General features: G+C 40.6%; 2 protein-coding genes across 2 annotated transcripts in view; one reads left to right on the plus strand and one right to left on the minus strand.

Annotated features, from left to right (window-relative positions):
* The window catches only part of LOC146692911 (adhesion G protein-coupled receptor D2), a 95,259-nt gene extending 92,121 nt beyond the window's left edge, over positions 1-3,138 (plus strand). Inside the window, exon 23 of the mRNA XM_085433516.1 lies at positions 2,720-3,138. Within this exon, the coding sequence (XP_085289642.1) occupies positions 2,720-2,857 (138 nt within the window). The 3' untranslated portion in view covers positions 2,858-3,138. The remainder of the gene's footprint in view (positions 1-2,719) is intronic.
* Positions 3,139-5,543: 2,405 nt separating this feature from the next.
* Positions 5,544-20,210, minus strand: part of nr5a2 (nuclear receptor subfamily 5, group A, member 2) — a 69,727-nt gene continuing 55,060 nt past the window's right edge. The window contains exon 7 of the mRNA XM_085433188.1: positions 5,544-7,691. Coding sequence (XP_085289314.1) covers positions 7,444-7,691 — 248 coding nt within the window. The 3' untranslated portion in view covers positions 5,544-7,443. The remainder of the gene's footprint in view (positions 7,692-20,210) is intronic.

Here is a 20,210-nt window from a genome sequence, read left to right on the forward strand (position 1 = left end):
AAGTTGTATTTTTTTCCTCTCTCTCTCCTGATCTCTTTTTAATGACTAATAAAGGATAATCATCGTGGAAAAAACATCATAATGCTGTAGGCTTCCTCTTTATGCACAATGATGTATAATGCATGCTTTGAAATGAAACGGCAGCGGCCTTCGAACCATTCCATCTCCAAACCTTAGTGTATTTGTTTTGCATGCCACAGTGAGGCTTTTGCATAATAATTGTGAGTGTTCCCTTTAACAGTACTTGCCTATTAATTTGGTCTTTACATTTTTAAAGTTTGTCCATCAGGCCGCCAAACAATGGCTCCTCCAGTCGCTGTTTGGCGTAAGTGATTGCAACGTAGGCTAATTGCCTCTCTAAAGAGTTGTTTCCTTTTTTATCCTCTTTGTTTTTTATGTTTTAGTGTTGAAGCATATGAATAAATATAAGTGATCAATAAAACCTTTCCCCTTAACTTTTTGAACAGTCTTTAACATGTAAGAACTCCCTTTCTTCTTATATGAGGTGAATATATAAAAAGCTGATATCGGCTTTCATGACCTTTTTTGGGGAGGGTTTTTCTTTTGCTCTTTGGTTCATTTTAAACTTAAAATGTCTTTGTGCTCTGCTTTTGCACCGATAATCAGGCGACCCTGGTTGGATAAAAGGGAAAGGTTAAAAAGGTTAACGTCACACAACGTTGTACTCAGAATTTAAGATGGTACAAATGTGCCAAAAAGTCTTTTTCAATGGTCAAAGTAAGTTGATTTTTATTTCCCTTTGATGTATTGTTACTGCCAGAACTACTTTACAGGGAGTAAATTGGGGGAAGAAGCCGAGGGTCTGGAAGGGGGCTTTTTCCCCCCAGTTGCTCCAGTAGTAAAATGCAAAGTTTCTGATAAGAGGGTAAACTGCTGCCTACTTTTGGTCTAATGATATACAATGACTGAGTCGGTACATGTGGCTGTAGATATTTCATTCAAACTCACAGCTGTCATTATTTGTTTTTAATAAAGACAAATAATTAAGACCGAACAAACAGTAAAAGTTCAGCTCTCTCGTAAACTCACTGATTAATTTTATTTAGTAGTTGTGCTTGTCTCCGGCCTGTCGAGCCTCCGGGCCTGCCTGAAACTGGACTGAATATCAAATTTGCTTATTCCAGCATTCAGTTGCTCATTTTCTTGCAATCTTGGAACCCATCCAATAGCTTTCTTTCTCTCTTTCTTTATTTCTTTCTTTTTTTTTCTCTCCTCGTGCCCTCAATCTCTTTCTCTTTGACTGTGCTTGACAATACAGGGAAACATACAAGCGCATCTCGGTAAATTCGAGTGATGTGGTTCCAGAGTTTAAAAGCTTCACATAACACTAGCAGACACAACTTGGGGCTGTTTGTGTGACGGAAAGGAAAACTTGTTTAGAAACTGACAGCACTGTGTGTGAGAGAGATTTAACAAAAACAAAAAAAAAAAAACTGTATGTGTGTGTTGCTTTTGGCAAGTTATTCATTTGTATTTTTTTTCCTTGCTCTCTGTGTGGTTATCTTTTGAGTTGGTTGGTTTGGAGCTGATGTCCACCTTTGGGGATGCACATAGCATGCATTTCTGAGTATTTTCACCTGAGGCTGCACTTGTTAGAGTCTGTGGATAAATGTATATACATTATTTATACAAATTCAGGGCGAGTGAAAGCAGGTTTAACACGTTTACAGACAGGAGGCCAAGCACTGAAAGCCAAGCTCCAAGTGAGGATTGCAATGCTGTGTGAGGGGAATCGAGCTGGCCGCTTGCTCATCTGTGACCAGCATCCTTAATGCTGCGTGTGAACACAGACCGTATTATCTTTACTGCCTCAGCAATTAAATGATCCCTCGTATCAGTTGCATCGTAGGAAGAAATGAAAACTAATAGCCTGTTAAAAGTTTGGTATTTACAAAAGGCTCTTAAGAAACCTCTTGGCTTTGTTGCTGAATTTTTTATTTTCTAAAAATGTAGAAAAGGACTAGTGACTGTTCAACAACTTCTTCTTCTTCAGTTTAGAAATTATGTATGTGTCTTTAAGAAAACATGAGAAGAGATTAATGAACCTAAGAGAGGGATGGGGAGAGAGAAAGGTTGGCTAGAAGGCAGAGAGAACTGTAAGGTGGATCAAACTCGTGGCAGATCATGTCGTGTGGAGAGTTAAAGGCAAATATAAAAAGGATGAGTATTTGCACAAAATTACACTTGCTGCCAAAGTACAGCTCTTTAGATCATTTATCAACCTCTTGTCTAGATTCACATTGTAACAGTAAAATCATGCTTTAATGTGAATATTGTGCTGCTGAAGGCTGTTGAGCAGGACAGCTTTTTACAGTTTAATCGCTTCTGATATAAAACTCTGTATTTGACTTTGAGACCTCAACTGTAGACCTTAATTAACGTTCTTTCAGTCACTCACTAAAGGGTTTCATTTTAAAACGTTTTACTGCACACAATAGTTAGAAATGATTGGCGATTGCATCCGTTCGTAATATTGTTAAAAATTGTTGCAAATGTTGTAACAACAGTAATTTAATAGTGGGGCTCTTCCACCATTTTTTACTGACTTCAGTGACAAAGCACTAGATACTGTACTTCATCCTCCTCCCAGCATGAAACGAGAGTTACCATTTGTGTTGCATTGTTACAGTATAGATAAGTAGTGCTTCCCTAAAGTTACTTGAAATTTCCCACTTACCCATCCCTCTCCTTCATTTAGGAGCTGCCTGCTTCAGAAGTGAATGCCTTGCCACCTGGCTGCAGTCTTCATGTTCCCATGGACCTCGAGTTTTCAGCTTCCTGTTTCCCTCGCAGCCCTACACCTCAGAAAAGCTACGATCTTGTCCACATAGACTGATCTGTCATGATGTTTTTGGTGTTTCTGTACTTCTTATTTGACATTTATCTGCCCCCCCCCAAATTGTCCTTGATTTGTACTTCCTTTACGATGCCTTGGATAATAACATATCGCCTCATGTATATATGTACGGTTATGATCTAAACTGAACAATTAATGATGTGTACATAATGATTTTAAATATGTTTGTCTTTTTTCTCCAGGAAAACAATGTAATTATTTCTCATTGCTACAGGTACTCACGTTGCAATCATACACATAATTTCCCTGAAATAACAAATGAAGTGGAAGTGGGCAGCATTAGTGTGCAGAGGGAGTGAGAACCTGGTGTTATAAGCATAAGAATTATTTATTGAGATATGAGAAAAAACTCAGTTAGCCCCATTGAGAGAAACTCCAGGACCTGGAAGTGATGGAAGTGTTCAAAATGTCAGCAAAAGGGTGAAAAAAGCCAAAGCAGAAAGGAAATAGCATTTAGATTTTTTTGTCTCCATCTGTTGACAGTGCACATGAGCATATAACACACAAAAGTAGTTGTTGTTTGAATCTTGTGTACAAGTCTGTTTCACAATCACTACGTGTTCTACAAAAATGTGTTGTGAAGCAAACAGGTGGGATTTACACCATTTATGATAACTTCTCACTGGCAAGCTACCAGAAACACTTCCTCAGACCATTTATTTGAATATCTTCAAACATAATTGTCTTAGGTGTTGGAGCAGGACTGCAGTGATGATACAACAAACATGCAGTAAAAAGCAGGACTTATGCATTGCCACATTAGTGGCTTGTGTTGCCTACATGAGTTGTGGATTTCACTGTATGTTACAATTAGGTCCGTAGGTTTATTGTGGATTTTAAATCGCAGGATAAAGATGTGACTGAAGTGCATGCTTTCAGCTTTAATTCAAGGTCTTTAACAAAAGATTTGCATTTACTGTTTAAGAATTACAACTATTTTTAATAGTCTCCTATTTACAGAGGCTCAAGCTTTAATGACTGACACACAGCTACACAGAGAGGTGACGCCTGTTCCTTTGTTATTTTATGGCAAATGAACCAGACATAATATCTAAAGTTTAAGTGTGTTGAATTTGTGTTTTATAGCTTTTCATTAGAATTTGTTTCAGTGCAGTGAGAGATAGCAACAACTTTAGCAGTGTTCAAATCAACAGTCTGGTTCATTCTTAAAAAGAGTGAATGCACTGACCCACTCAGTGACAGCATTTTTTTTCACATTAAATAATAAAAATAACTTTTCATCTAAAAAAGTCATGAATACTTGTATTATCAAGAGACCCCAGAACGAATGGAAACACGGAGGGTTTACAACAAGGTGCAAACCACTGGTTACAGTCAGGAATGAGAAGGCCGGATGAGACTCTTTCAGAAAACATCTTAAAGACCTGCACACTGTAAAAAATATTTAAAGAGATGAAACCAAGTTTTGCTTGTACCAGAATGATGGGAAGAGATAAGTATGGAGAAGGCAAGAAACAGCTCATGCTATCTGTTGTTATGGCATGGTTATGTATGGGTGGCAGTGAAACTGGGTCCATAGCGTTTATTGATGATGTGACTGCTGAGCAGGATGTGGCAGAAGTAGCAGGATGAATTTGGGCTTTAGTCTTTGTTTCGATTCAGAATAATGCCACAAAACTGAAGGTCGATGGAGTAAAAGGCCTTCAGAGCATCTCGTAGGTGGAAGGAAGTCCATTGGTTCAAGACTTCAAGCATTCGTTCACTGCAAAAGATTTTCATCCACATATTAAAAACAATCCTTGCATTTGAACTGTTAGCTTGTTCAAATAATTTTGAGCCTCTGAAAATGGGGTTCTTTGTATAAAAATGGCCATAAGTCATAATCAGTTAATGCAAAACTTTTGTTAAACTCCTTGAATTAAAGATGAAAGTCTGCACTTTAATCAGTCCTCAATTGTTTGATTTAAAATCTATACTGTTGTGTACAGAAATTACAAAAATTGCACCTTTGTCCAACAAATTATGGACCTAACTGTACGTGAAGTCCAAGGCACCTGCAGAACCTAAACACTGACTTTGAGAACGTGAATGAGAGGTAAGATTGTGTGACCAGAACACAAAAGTAATGATCGGATTCAGAAATAACTTAATGACTTTTCTGTACATTAAACATGCCGCTGAAAGACTTTAGCTCATTCGATGACTTATTAACAAAATGCTTTAAAGATAAAAAACACACACACCACAGGTTGATGTGGGAGGGAAATTGTGATATACAACTACTATACATATGGGGAAACTTGGCAAGAGAATAATTTAGGCTGCTGTGTTTTTTTTTTTGTTGTTTTTTTAAAGCTGCTTTTCTTAACTTGGGACACAATAATAGAAGTCACAGCTCACAGGAGAAAGATGCAGTCTTTGGTATAAGAGCAAACTGGACAGAACAATGATGCAGGATGTGAATAAGTAAAACTAACGTGGCACAGACGTCTTTCACACCTACTCACTTAAACACAATACTTGTTTCAATGTACAGACTTGCATGAACATTTAAAAGACTGAAAACTTGTGATTTTTCTTTCTTTCTTTTGTCTTATTTTTCTTTTTTTCTTCTTTTCTTTTTCTCTTTTTTATTGGAAAGCCTGTTATTTTTGCTCCAGACCTGCATTGTCGAACTACTTATGGAAACGAAACAAGAACATGCTACAGTAAACAAATTTATTTCGGCGTGGACACCTTACGTCATGTAACACATAGATGGAAATATAGCGACGCAATAAATTATCTTCATTATTAAGCGTAACCAGTGACATACTATACATCAAAAATGTCAAAGCACTGTAAATAAAAAACAAACAGAAAAAAGCAAAAGGCTTTTACAAATAAAAAGGTCGGAAGCGAAAAGGAAGTCTTACACAGACATCAATGCTTAAAAAACCCCCCCAAATAAAACAAATGTTTGAATGCCAGCAGACACAGAAATTAATATTTTAAGTGTGATTCCTCCTTGATTTTAGTGTCTCACGACATAATTTAAGTACTGCTCAAAACAAATAAAAAAATAAAACACTATACACACACCAAAGAAAGCAAACCAGAAGGATCTTTTTTTCTCATTAATTTCTTTTTTTCTTTCTTTTTTTTTTTTTTTTTTAGGAAATCATTGCTTTGCAATTTATGCTTCATCACAGTTCTCTCCCATTTGACCACATGAATGTAAACAACTGCTGAATTATTCTTTTTTTTTTTATTTTTACAACATTAATACTTTTTATATATATATATTTATATATATATATATTTATATATTTGTACATATTTTCATTCACATCTGCACGGTTAGCTAGCATGGTAATGAAATAAGGCAAGACTCACATAACTGTGACATCACAATGTTTTTTTCTCTTATAATACTGATTATTAAGGTATTTGTCATTTCCTTCATCTGTTCTGCAGCAGGCTTTGGTCTTTTCGGACAAAGGCAGGATCGTTCCTTCTCCGTCTCCAGAACCACATTTTGTTTTGTTCCAGTTTTAGTGAAATATTAAAAAGGACAGGGTTTTTTTTGTTTGCTTGTTTGTTTGTTTTTTTGCGGGAAACAGGGCTATAAATACAATTTAAGCTGACATTAGTTAATTGAATTTATTTAACACTGGTCTTTCTGAGGTACATAGTCTAACATAACATGGAGAGATGGAATAAGAAAGGAGAACTGCATGGCGACCATGAGGAGCAAATGACTTCAATTACAAGAGAAAAAAAGACGTCTTCTTCTTATTCACCCATTTAGCATTTTGTTCGCTAACAAATTAGAATTTTATTTTTCAACTTTCAGTTCTCCCCTTTCAGTTCGGTCGAGCTGCCACTCGTTTTTTTTGTGAGTTAAAAAAAACAAAACAACAAAAAACAGACGTGATGGTAGCTGAGAGTCTCTTGCCTGGTTGACAGCTTGTCATTTTGCCCTTACAGTACCAAACAACAACTAAAAGCCAGTTTTATTGATAGAGCGCACAAGAGAATCATTGACCAAAACAAGCCACCGCTGTAGTCACAAAGCTCTTTTAAAGATGGGCAGTGTTATTCAGCTTCCCCTTTTTGTCAGCACAGAAAGCCTCTCAATGGCATTACCAGCACTAAAACATTTGTGGGCTCTTGAATTCTTAAAGTTGCAGTCTGACAGTCTGATAGTCTTGCTTGTGCAGATGATCAGAAATCATCTTGTACAGTCAAATGCAGATTCTGCTTCAAGTGGTTGTCTTTTTTATCTTTCTTCCTTTCAGCATAGTCTTTTTCTGTCTGTGGTTGAGGAAAAGTGACTCCTTTTTAGAGTTTTTATTGTGTTTTTTTTTCTTTCTACAATAAAGGGATCCAAATGCTGTTTGTCTGTGCACGTTATGAGTCTCTGTGCACGTGTTCGTCCACTTCAAGTTGTAACTTGAACCACACACACACACAAAAAAGAGCTCGATAAAACTGCTCCCCATCCTCTAGGTCACCACATAGTCAAGTGTGAGCTGGAGGTTTGGTTTTGGTGAAAGCATTATTTGGAGTTTCTGGACTGCTGCAAAACTGCACAGCTGCACTGCGGGTAGGAAAGTCGCTTCCTAAGCTCTTTTGGCGTGCAGCATTTCAATAAGCAGGTTGTTGCAGGGCACGTCGCCGTTCAGGTGTTTGTAGTAAAGGTATTCTTCGGCTTGCAGGCTGATGGCTCGTATCTCGGGTAGCCGAAGGAGCAGCTGGCCAAACTTGTCCGTTTGCTGCGGGTAGTTACACATGACGTAGTCCAGCAGCGCTGCATTGACCTGCTCCTGGACGCTCTCGACCAGGTGAAAATTCTCCAGGTTCTTCACATCTACGGGAAGGAGGAAGAGAAAGGTTAGTTAAAGTCAGGCTCCACAGGAAATGTGGGTCAGCGTGAGAACAGGTGAGGGAACTCGAAACCAAGGTTACCCACACTCAAAGACGCTGTTTCACTTTTAAAAAAAATCCACAGGGTTCATATTACAGACACACAGATTAGTTCTTTGGTTATTGTATATTTTCACGTTGCTCAAAATCTGGCACTCCATGTTGACGTATCCCTCCCTCCTCTTGTTTTTTCCTCTTTATCATCTTCTGGGACTACAGTGCAGAGGGAGTCAGGTAAAGGCAACAAAAAAAGAAGGTTCTTCTCCTGAGACACAAATTCCCCAAGAGCCCATGAATTATGCAGGGGAGAGTTGTAGTCGTATTAGCACCAGAGCTGCTCCTTAACCTAACGCTTTCACCACACTTTTGTTTAAGATCAAAACAATTTGTCCCACTTATTTTATTTTTTTAAATGTGCAGATAAAAGTTTGCAAAAGCATCAATCTGATGAATAATAATGCTAACTTTAAATAAAAGAGTAGACATCATGTGCAGGAATCCATCTCAAAGGAAAACCCCTTTTTTCACCATTAATTCCTCGTGCAAAATACATTTTGCATCTCTCTAAAACCCTACCTTTCTGCGCAGCTATAAGCACTTTTCCTTGACAATAATAAGCTCACTGGGGGTTTAAGCAGATTATTGCAAGACAAGACAAAAAAATTTGCTAAATGGATAATGGTGAACCAGAGCGCTGTGTGTACTTGTCATGATTATGAAGCACAGGGGCTGCAGAATATTTAATCAGGTAGCATCTCTGTGTGTGCGTGTGTGATCTTTTATTAATCTGTTTGACCCCAGGTCGAGTGTGCTCACAGTGGGCTAATGTAGAATGACAGAGTCTGTGTATAGTTGGACCAGCACACACGCACACACTAAAATATACCACCCTTCCGACTTAATCTCTCAAACACACACACACGCACACACACCCGCACTAATCCATGGAAATACACATAATATTTCTTTCTTTCTCACACAGTACCCTCTTCCCACACACATACAAACTTACTCACGCACACATGTGCCCCATCCACCCACCTAGAGCATTAGGAGGAAGGAGGGGGAGATAAATCAGCAGCTAATGAGGTCTAGAGAATGAGAAGCAGGTCCTTCAAGGCACTTCCATCTATGATGCACTCTACCATGCTATTGCAATCTGTATGTGTATGTGTGTGTCTGCCTGTTCTTGTGTTGCTTGTGTGTGTGCCAGCATGTACTGTGTTGATGCTCACCCTGACCTCTGAATGACACGGCGGGGGGCTAAATAAGGCCAAGAGGAGGGCAGGAAAAGGGGGAGGGGTGTGGCCTGTGACAAAGGAGCCTCCAAACAAACATGACATGTGCTTTTTCCTGCTGCCACTCAGCTGTCTGACCCCACTCAGACTCCAGCACCGTCTTTCACACCACCAACACCTCAGAGAGGCCTTTATGTAGCCTTACATAAGCCAGCCCAGTAGACTGTCGAGTGTGCTTTAAGCGTTTCCACATAGACGTCCTACGCAGGTCAACAAGGAGAAAAGTCTTCTTCTTTAAAAAAAAGAATATCTACAAATGAAACAATTTAAACGTTTAAAAGTTTCAGAGTCACTCAGAAAGTTTGGGAAAAAAATGCAGAAATCACTGAAAGTACTACTGTTTTGGATTTTTGTTGTTTATATCAAGTTGATTGTTAAGTTATGTTTTGAGCATGCACTACAAAAAAAGAATTACACTGAGCATTTTTTAAAGGACTCAACATCTGTGGCATTGCTGTACATATCCATGGACAACAGATGGGCATAGCTACATCTCTTCAAATAAGAGTCTTTTTTTTGAGAAATCAATAGACAAATACATTTATATTTTATTAAATTAAAGTTTGTCAGCATAAAGGAAACAAAACTGACCCTACAGGAATTTTTTTTATAGAATAGACATATTTGAATTTTAAGTCATATGTCATTATAGTATTAAAAAAATCACTGAAAACTAACTTTTTCCTGAACACACTATGTGTCTAATAACTTCTGTTACAGAATGAGTGTAGCTTTACTGCTAGCCATCCTCTCCAAACACTAAATACCACGCATACATCAAATTTAACACAATCAAATTTAAATAGAAAATTCTGTTTAGTATAATCAAGATCTTTTTGGGCCATATAATATAAGAATAAGTGTTTTCTGCAGTGCAAACACTGTAACAACACCACATGCTGGTATGTCAGAGCATCTCACAGCAGAGGCATGCCAAGTATTACCATGCTTTCTCTGAAAGATTTGTCTCTGTTTTGTGTGCGACTACGTTGTGTGCGTGTGTCGATGTTGGGGGGACAATGGAGAATTAGGATCCAATGTCTCTGTCAAGCTAATTAGACAAAAGTGAAGCAATAAGACAGCATTTTAATTGCTAATTAGCAGAGCCTCTTTTGAAAAAATAATGAATCGGGGCTTCTAAAAAAAAAGTACAAATGACAATAGCATAATATTCATTCTCTATTGGAAAAAACAGTGAAAAAAAAGAAGAAAAAGGTTGAAGAGTTGTTTGTTTGAATTCTGCTGTTAAACACATTAGAAAAGTGAAGAGCTACTAGAGCTACTTTCAGCTGCTCCCTTAGTCACATGAGGCCTCCACAGCAGGTAGCACTGCATATTTGATTTGGCAGACCCTTCCTGACACAACACCAAAGGGAATCTTTTCCTGGGGCTTGAACCAGGGATCTTTGCTGCTTAGGTGATTGTACATGAAGCCACTAAGTCAGAAACTCAGAGTAATTTAGTCATTCAACGGCACGAATGTGATGAATTAAAACAAGCAGCAAATAAACAATTGATCAGTGATTCCCAGACAGTGGCAGGTTGGAGTATTAAATGTGCTAAGCACTCGCTCCTCTTCCTTCAGTGCCCCCCTTCATTCCCCCTCCCCTCTCTCTCTCTCCCTCTCTCCATCTCATCCTTCAGTCACTGTGGGACTAATTATCAACTTTTTTTCACATAAAACAGCCACAGTTCGTTGCAGTGCCGCGTCCGAATACTCAAAAGGAAACCCCGAGGTCCCGCAGAATACATTGTTTCATTTGACGGCCGATCATGCTGAAGCCAGCGACCTAATGCAAGAGCACACACACACACACACGCACACACACATACACACACACACACACACACACACACACACACACACACACACACACACACACACACACACACACACACACACACACACACAGATTAATTCTCTCTTTCACAGAACCCCTGAAATCTCCGCTGTGCTTTTTAATTAGACTGGATCTGCTCTGTGCTGTGAGTGTATGTCTTTTACGCTCTTTCACCGACCCTTACAATCAACCTGCTCCAGGGACACACACACACAGAAACTGCACATTCAGTCGTGCAAACGCTTGCTCCATTATTTCACTCTGATCACAGAGATGCCTCACAGAGTGGACAATGTGTTGGGAAAAATTTGACCCGAGAAATAAAAACAACACATATACGTAGTTACACCAAGGGTTTTCTTTTTTGTACATTTTTCTTAATTCTGTATACTTAGACTATTTTAGTGTTGTGTTCTTCGGTAACAGGTCGCTGTAGATCAGATTCATGTCGGTCACAGTTACTCATGTTAGTAACTATGTTACTGTGCAGTATATGGTGCCTACTGCGATTATTTGGGCGTCTAACATCCCTGTCACTGGCCGAACTTCAGTTTAGATGGAGTTAAAGTCAGTTGTGATTACCTGCTAGCTGAGAGCGTGGCCAGTCATTTAATTCTGCCCAAATTAGACAAAAGTGTTGCTATGTTTGTTATTAAGGTTCAAAAGTTGGGGAAAAGTCATGTTTCAAAAAAGAAAGTAAAGAAAATCTTAAATACTATAAGTAGGGAGTTCACTTGATAGGTTTACATTAAGCTAGCACCTGTTTTGTGAAGGCACTGCTAAGTCGCCAGCAGTTATTACAGGGTAAAACAACACCGTGTTCTCTCACATTACACTTTAAGGGCCTCGATCAATAAACCTCTGAGTCACGTGCTGCCCATACACACAGCCTTTCAAAACTTCACAACATGTGTTTTCTGCCGGGTCCAAAAACAACACATAAAACTGGTGGGTCATAAATAGTTATTGAGGGAACTGCTGTCAGTAAAACTTGTCCAATTAAATGCAAGTGGAAGACAAACTCGTTACTTCCTGCATAGGCGGGAATTAGGTGGCTCGGCTCTTCCAATAGGTGCTCTCAAAGGCATTTATACAAGGCGATCAAAGCTGGAGGACCTTTTACTACAGCAGCGGTGCGTCAAAGAGTGAGGAGCTGAACGTGCATTCCCGCTAACTCCTCTTTATTGCGCCCTACTGGACCGTTATCAAGTCGACGCTGTCCACAGCTACTTTTTCCACTATTAATCTGCCTTACAACTTGGCTCCAATCAGAGATGGGGGCGTTGACAGACGAGAACCCGGTGACCTTTGACTCTTAGAGAAACATATGAGGACTAATGACTTACTAACTATCACAAGAGAAGTGTTGCATGATCACTGGGAGAACTCTGCTGTGCCTGTGTTTAAAACACAGGGCAGCAAAGGCAATCAAAGCAAATAAGAGCCACAGGGCAAGGAGCAATGGCCGAGCGGTTAACGCTAGCACTTAGGTAGCCTATTATCAGAGTTATGTTGCTTTGCCCTGAAACATAATCTTTGATGAATAACATTTTGTTTTACCCCCATTAGCCTCACAGCACCATAAAGTCGTGGAGTACACAAACATACATGCTACACTTGCATACACTCACCTCAGCTCCTATCAACACTCCACTGACAACATTTTATGTGGACGTGCATGTGTGTGTGTGTTTCTTTTCTTCTACAGGATGCTCTCCTTCCCCATTAGAGTATTACATCTATCTGTGCTTGCCAGAAAACAGGTTCCCCTGCTCCTTGGAGCTCTCAGCTACCTTGTTTTCCTCCAAGTCCCGTTTGGGGAATTCCCTTCTCAATATGAAGCCTCCACCTTAGAGGCGAGTGAAAAAATAATGGAGGTAAACTGCAGATATATGCCTCTTAACATTTAATGGGGGAGTCTTTGAAACCTGATACTCCAAAGGGTAAAAGGATAACGAGTATCACAACAATCTGATCACAGAATGTAGGATGAGGATGTGGAGGAATGTATCTATTGTCTGCTTTAGGAATGGAAATTGATCTCACAAAAAAACATCCAACTATGATGTAAACCATGGTGGTTAAGGCAGGGATATACTAAAAACAGTATAGAAAAAAAATACAAAATGTGGTTGTGACATAGTACACAAATCTTCCAGGAAGTGGGTACACTGTGGACATAAATAGATGAGCCTGATTAGGAACTGTGGTGATGTTCCTGGAGATGATGGTAGCAATGGAGACTCATCAGACCAGGCAACTTTCTTCCAGTCCTCCATTGGCCAGTTTATAGTTAGCACCAGCGAACTGTAGCCTCAGTTTTCTGTTCTTAGCTGCACATCTCGTGGTCTTCTGCTACAGCAGCCCATCTGCTTCACGGTTCTGAGATGCTCTTCTGCATACCTTGATCATTGTTTTAGGGTAGTGCCTTGTTGTTGTCGTGATTTGTCGCTATATAGATAAAACTGAATTGAACCCAATTGAATTGATGCTCAGTTTGAACTTTGGCAGATTGCCGTGATGTAATTGGCTGTGATTTCCATTAATTAACATTCAAATGGATGTACCTAACAAAGTTGCCTTTGAGTGTCCATATAGGTTTGTGTAGTGTTAAGTTCATATGCAAACAAAAAAAACCCCCCTGGACTGGTTAATCCTTGTGTGAGCCAAAATGTCAGTTTCAACAAAATCAGAAGTGAGATGCATCCTTGTATTCTAATGCTGGAAAGGTGTGGAGATTTCAGATGCCATTCGACTATCCAATCACCTTTCAGGCTTGAAAGGTGAATTTGAAACGGACATATACCGACTGGTACAGAACCACGATGAACAAATTTAATTACCTTTTTCTTTTGTATTTATTCAAATGATAGGATCACTGGATGTATACTTCATACTTAGGTATAAAAAAGGTCTCATTAATCTCTGAGCAGTGACCCTTTATCCTAAGTAGTGACCATTATTTCACCAGCATACATGTAGCTACATACTGTAGCTACATGCCCTTAAGCTAGCATAGAGCCCAATATCCAGAGGCCAAATTTCCTCTGTGTCTGCAATGAATAATAACTGTCTCACAGTTTCTGGCCACCAATGGGAACATGCTGTTGTCAGCTTGTCAGAAGAAAGCATTAAGGCTCAATTTGCCCGCCGACTCATCAAACCCTCACTTTCTCCTCTCCAGGGGCCAAATGCCATGCGGCTGTAAAAGAGAATTAAGCAGCTCCGGTCCAGTTGGGAATATATTAAGTCAGATCTAAACCTCAGCTGACAACAATGCTATTGTTGTTAAGCTAAACAGGTAGCGGCTGCTTGAGTTCTGTCGCCCAAGGATGGGTCGGCGGGCTCGGCGGGGTGATGGAGAGAGGTAGAGAGATATTGAAAGGAAGAGAAATGCGCCTAAGGTCTGATAAAATAAATAAGAGAAAAGGTGCTTGGAGCAGGAAGGAGAAAAGCTTCTCTCATTGCCTATGCTGGCTGGAAGGTGCTGGGGATTTATCTTGAGGTGAAGGGGAAAGCAAATTTACACCCTGAATCAGTAGGTCCTGTCTGTGGCTGTATTAGTAAGGGTTCCAACAGATGGGCACAGCCAGGGAGATTAATATCAGTGGGGATACATATTAAAGGGAAAGTTAAGACTTCTCTACATAGACTGGCACGGCAATGATATTGTTGTGTGGCTATTACAATAAATCACACATCCCGTATATAAATATGTCCACAAGATGAGTTTGTTGGCCATGCTAACGATCATATGGTTAATCGGATGAAAAAAATAATAATTTCCAGACGAATCAGCAATGAAAATAATCCTTACTTGCATTTCTAACATGCTTCAGACCTGCTGGGGTAAAAATCATATTGCTGGGGAAGAAAAAAAATCACATTGTCTCAGCATTATGAAAATCCATTTGCCAGAGGGATACTAAGAGACTTGAATCAGCAATGAACCTGGTGCTTAGCCCTCTGTGGTCCCTCTAGTCCTCCCCACCTCTGCTCCTTATTGCCCCCCACTTGTTTTTTAACCCCACCCCCTCCCTGAAGGTGGAACCAAAAGCCTTTCAGTGAGTGAGCGATGCACCCACAGGTCCCTGCTCTCCCACCTTCCTGACGCTGCGTGGACTGTGCAGAAAGTTAACACCCCCTCTCCACTCACTAAACAGCTCCCAGTCATGTAGCTATACACAGCTAATGATGCTAACGCTTGACTGACAGGCTGAGCACTAACAGGCAGCAATCCAGATGCAAAGTCCCTTCGTTTGGTGTAATGTGAGGAAATGTCGATGGAGAGGCGAAAAGGAAAAACAAAAAAGGAATCTAATGAATTAGAAATCAATATTGCTGCACCTGTGAGGTGGCTCTTCAGCCTCCCTGTGACTTTACCTTGTATTTCATTTGTACCTGTCAGCAACAGTGGGAGCAGGCACCGTGTGTGCTGTTCCTGTGTCTGTCTGTCTGTCTGTCTCTCTGTGTATCAATGCATGCATGTGAACCTCGTTTAGATTCAGTGCACTTTTGCACCCGTCGGCTAATTACACCCAGGGTTTGTTTGTTGGTGGAGGGGAGGGCATAGAGAGTGGAGGGGCATGTCAACCTTTCTTGTTTATGATAAAGTGACAGAAAATCATTGGGGGGTCAAGTATCGCCCCCCCCTCGCCAACCCTCCGCTGCCCCGAAAACTCCTGCAGCAGTACAGAAGGTGCATGGTGTGGGATGCCTCCCCTTTAATGAGACCATTAAAGGGCCCGTGTCCCCGTCAATAGATTTCTCTCATTCTTTCTCTGACAAATTTGAATTAATAATTCAGCATCAAGCGCCCGGGGATGTATATTTTCAGCATGAAGGACAGTTAATCCATAGTGTCAGTTTCCCACCTCGCTGTCTCTCACTCAGTCTTTCCCTCGTGCGCTCTCTCGTCTTACATCCCACCCATCCCCTCTCTTTCCTCTTCATTCGGCTTCATTCTCTTTTGATGCCGGCAGGTAGAGTGCTGACTAAAGAAGAGTGTGCCACATATATTCCACGCCTTCTTTTGATTTCTTTGTTCTCTGTGGGATTTTTTTTGTTCCTCGTTAAGTTGACTGCACTTTTCACATAAGTGCAAATTGGGGTTTCATTTATTTAAAAGTATTGGATGGCAGCAGCTCTCCTCCCCACCCCTCCAACTCAGAGTTAATGGGAGATGGCATGTTTACAGGCTGCTTTTCAAAGCTTAACTGTAGATTTTACTTCACGCTCCCGCTGCGCCAAATGTTAGGACAGTCGTGCGCACAATTCGAGAAAGTCAGAGGAAATTAGTCATTTTGAAGATAAACCACAAGTATGCTTACTTATGTCCACGCATGCTCAGGTTTGACGGTTTCACTGGTTTTGAGTGAATGAGTTTTAACAAAAAATACAAGGGCTGCTTCACTGTGCGGTCTCGTGTTCGTCATTACACGCTGGAGTGGTGTCTAACTGTGAAAATGAAATTCCAAAAACAACAGACAATAAAAGAGGAACAAAACCCCCCCCCAAAACAAAACACCTGCACATTCACTTTCTTGAGGATGTCCAGATGTTACATTTTGTTCCTCTACAGAACAAAATGTAACATCTGGGAAAACAACACCAGTGTGCTTAAAAAAAAATCAGCTGTGTAGCCAGGTAATCACTGTGAAATGAGTTGATTTTTAGGATGGCTGCTCTCTGTTTATATTTGAGATCAGTTTGTTGAGCTGTCTAGTATCTAGTAATATTTAAACAGCTTTTTAAAAAGTATAAATATATTATTATTCATTATTCTGTCAGTATTGCATCAGTGACAATTACCTTTATAAGTTATCTGCAGTTCTATAATAATACTGATCGTTGTACTGAGCATCGTATCCATTTCCAAGCTTGCAGTGTAATGCCAGGGGTAGCTTTTGCTATCAGTGCCAGGTGGCACTAAAGTACAACTTTATGCTCTAAGGCAGCGTGCACAGGCACAAAGAGCTGGAATAGCAAACGCCTGCTACTGCAGAGCATTATTTTATATTACATAGCTTTGTTTTCTTATGATTTACTGTATGAGCGCATTCTGTTGGCATGTCTGTGAGAACAGAAGGTTGATTGATTCATTTTGTTTCATCATGGACTGCTTTTTGGCTTCCCGACCCCTTTCTTTAGCCACAATCACTCCTCTCTTTCTTATTTTTCTCCCAACACAACATAAAGAATCGCTTTCCTTTCTGTATACCAGCACCACGCTGCTAAAAATAAGTTTCAGCATGAGAACAAAGAGGCACGAAAGGAGCTGTGATGGTTCAAGAGTGAGGGTGTAATGTCACCGGTGGGGGGCTCAGTGAAGAGAAAGAGAGAGAGAGAAAGGGTGAGAGAACAAGAGACGGCAACTGTTGGATCATCTGTGCTTTAAAACATTTAATCACTGTCTCCGGTTGCACACAGACACACACACACACGCACACAAAGACTAAAGCATGAACACACATATCATCTTAAAGCTCTGCTGTTCTGTGCTGTGACAGAAGTATCTTGTAACTACATTGTCCACAGACACACACACACACACACACTTAAACACACACACGCGCCACCAGAACAGAAGCTCAAAGAGCAAAGGGTGTATAGACTTATAGCAGCCACCATGACCACTATATAGCTTACCAAAAAGTTTAAAGGCATGCCTCTGCACTATACATATTCACAGAGGGATGCAGAGACTGATAATCCACATGCCAGGCAGTACTGTAATGCCAGCGAGCTCCATTTGTAATATCAGCCCGGTAGGTGTAGATGTAGGGGATTATTGCTGTTCTTAGTCTACTTAGCATTTTTCATGCAAAGTCACGCACTTGCAAGTTTAGTATCATTTCCATTGCTTAATCCTGACTTTTGATAGAACACAGTTCAGTTATGGAAACTAGGTTTCATTTAATGGGCTTTCTGAATAACTCAGTGCGTCATCCCTTTTATCTTTTTTCAATCATTACAACTCTGCGCTCACGCCTTTAGCATTTTGCATAAAGTAATGATTGTCTAGTGAGTTACACTAATGACACATCATGAGCTATACAAGGATCATAAATGTCTTGTCGTAAAGATTTTATTTTATTTTTTTACACAACAACTACAGCAATAACAGTGTAGCTCCTTCTAAGATATTGATCGAAAGAGTGAATGGCTTTACAACTTTACAAATGATTGACAAGGCTGGTGTGTGTGAAGCTTGGGGCCAAACGGATTACGTTTGTATTACTGAACACTTGACTGGCAATAGACTTAAAGACTTAGAGGCCACTCCTTTGGCCTAGATCTCAATGTGTGTCTTTGTGCACGTTTTCTTGTGTGTGTGCGCGCTACACGTGATGGCTACATGCTCTCTTTATGTAATCAAAAACATGCCAGTTATTGCGAAAGCTTGACATTTAAATAATTTTGCTCTGATCACTATACTTTATGACAGTAGTAGTGAGTCTGGTGTGAACCATCAGTGCACATACACACACACACACACAGTGACCATAGTCCTCATCTCACAGCACTGTTATACTGTATTATGAGTGAAATATTGATGCTTCTTCGATTCCTAGGACCAGCTCTGTTTTGTTGACTATTTGTCTTTCTTATTGTACGGTGCTCTGGGGGTTATGCTTTGTGACTACAGAAAATTATCGCATTGTTTAAACTCGTTATAACCACATGATAAGTATGAAAGGCTGGTTGCTCTGATAGTCTAAAGTCGGCGTGATAAGGTCCTGCAGAATAAAATCAACAGGTCCTCTAAAGCAGTTATTAGATAGCATAAAATCACTGCCAGGGACTAGATGATGCTTGAATCAAGAGAGGGATTATCTGATGCACTCTGGTGTATGCACAATTTGTTCTCCGAGTCTGTTTTCCTTGACTAATGTGAGCCTGTTCTCCGCAGGGCCCCAGATAGCCCAGGTCTGTCTTCCCTACCCCAAACAGACATCCCTCAGTCTTTAATTGGAGACGAGTAGCAGCCCTGCTAGCACAGCGTTGGGACCTGAGCTGCGGCCACTGAGAATGCATTAGCATTAGCATTGCAGCGGACCGACCTGTACATAATGATAACCTCAAGCTCTGCCCACTGGGAGCAGCTCCTGTTCACACGCACACACACGTACATACGTACACACCAGCACACGCTCCCTTCCCCCTTCTACCCTATACACGCAGCCACGTAAACAAGCAAGTGTAATGCAGCCCCAGTGGTGGGCTGCTCGACGATCAGAGGAAGGTGGGGTGGAGAGAGAAAAAAATCAGTTGCCGCCATTCGGCTGAAAAGTGTGTGTAATGAACTTGAGTTCCATTGATCGGGACTCAGAGTACAGAACCAGGGGCTGTTTGTCCCAGAAGGGCTGCCATGCCGTTGCTCAGTAGCCCCTCATAAATGTTTGAGAGGCCTCAGCCGCTCCAGATCCACCCTACCTGGGTTAAGATTCTCTGTTACAACACACATATCCAGGTTGATACCAATGATGGATGGACGGTGATTGAGGGGATCATCCAATATTTTAACTTGATGACATTTAGGTGGTGTACTCTACAAGTGAGTCATGCTGATGGTAGTGCTAGAGAGAATTTTTTTCAAGCAGACAAGATTTTAAGACAAAAACGTTGTGCGCAGACCTGCAACTAAGTTGAGCATTGAGGCTAATATTTGCAAGGATGTGCTAATTAGGTTGGCATGCTATACTTTCCAAAGCTCTAAGGCCCTCAACTGGCCCCCGAAAGCCTCCGTATGCTATAGACAGTTGATATTACTGCAGATATCACTTAGAAAACACCTGATGTGCTCGGCCAACCATCCATGCCTCCTTTTGACTGCTAAGTATCAGCTGGCGGGAGGTCCTCCGCGTTATGCAGCAGGTAATAAAAGTTGAACATTGATTTTCTATAGCAGCTTGTAACTGTTAATGTTGAGACATCAATAGCCAAAGCAAAGCGCTGGTGCCTTAATAGGAGGCCGAGAATGTGGAGGGCGCGAGCCAAAGCTGACTCTAAATCACAGAATCTATCCTTGCCGATCGATAGGACAGTAACTGCAAGTGTCCCTCTGCTTTCCTAATGTTTTATAATAAACTGACAGCCTGTAATAAGACCAAGGGAGAGGGAGAAGGAGAAGGAGAGAGAAGGCAGGAGGGAGAGATAGAGGGGAACAGTTTCTCCATAGCCTATCTTGCCTTAAATCACCCCACATGGGAGTGCAGGAGAGATACACAGGGTAAGGTAGAAGGGTGAATTTTTTTTCTGGTTAAAGAAAAAAAAAAACAAACCACTTTTACAGGAGCATTTGTCTGGATGTGCTCACTGCTA

Source organism: Copadichromis virginalis, linkage group LG15 (assembly GCF_057382275.1).
Source record: "Copadichromis virginalis isolate Kocher_CV1m ecotype Utaka linkage group LG15, C_Virginalis_male_GT1.1, whole genome shotgun sequence".
Lineage (NCBI taxonomy): Eukaryota > Metazoa > Chordata > Actinopteri > Cichliformes > Cichlidae > Copadichromis > Copadichromis virginalis.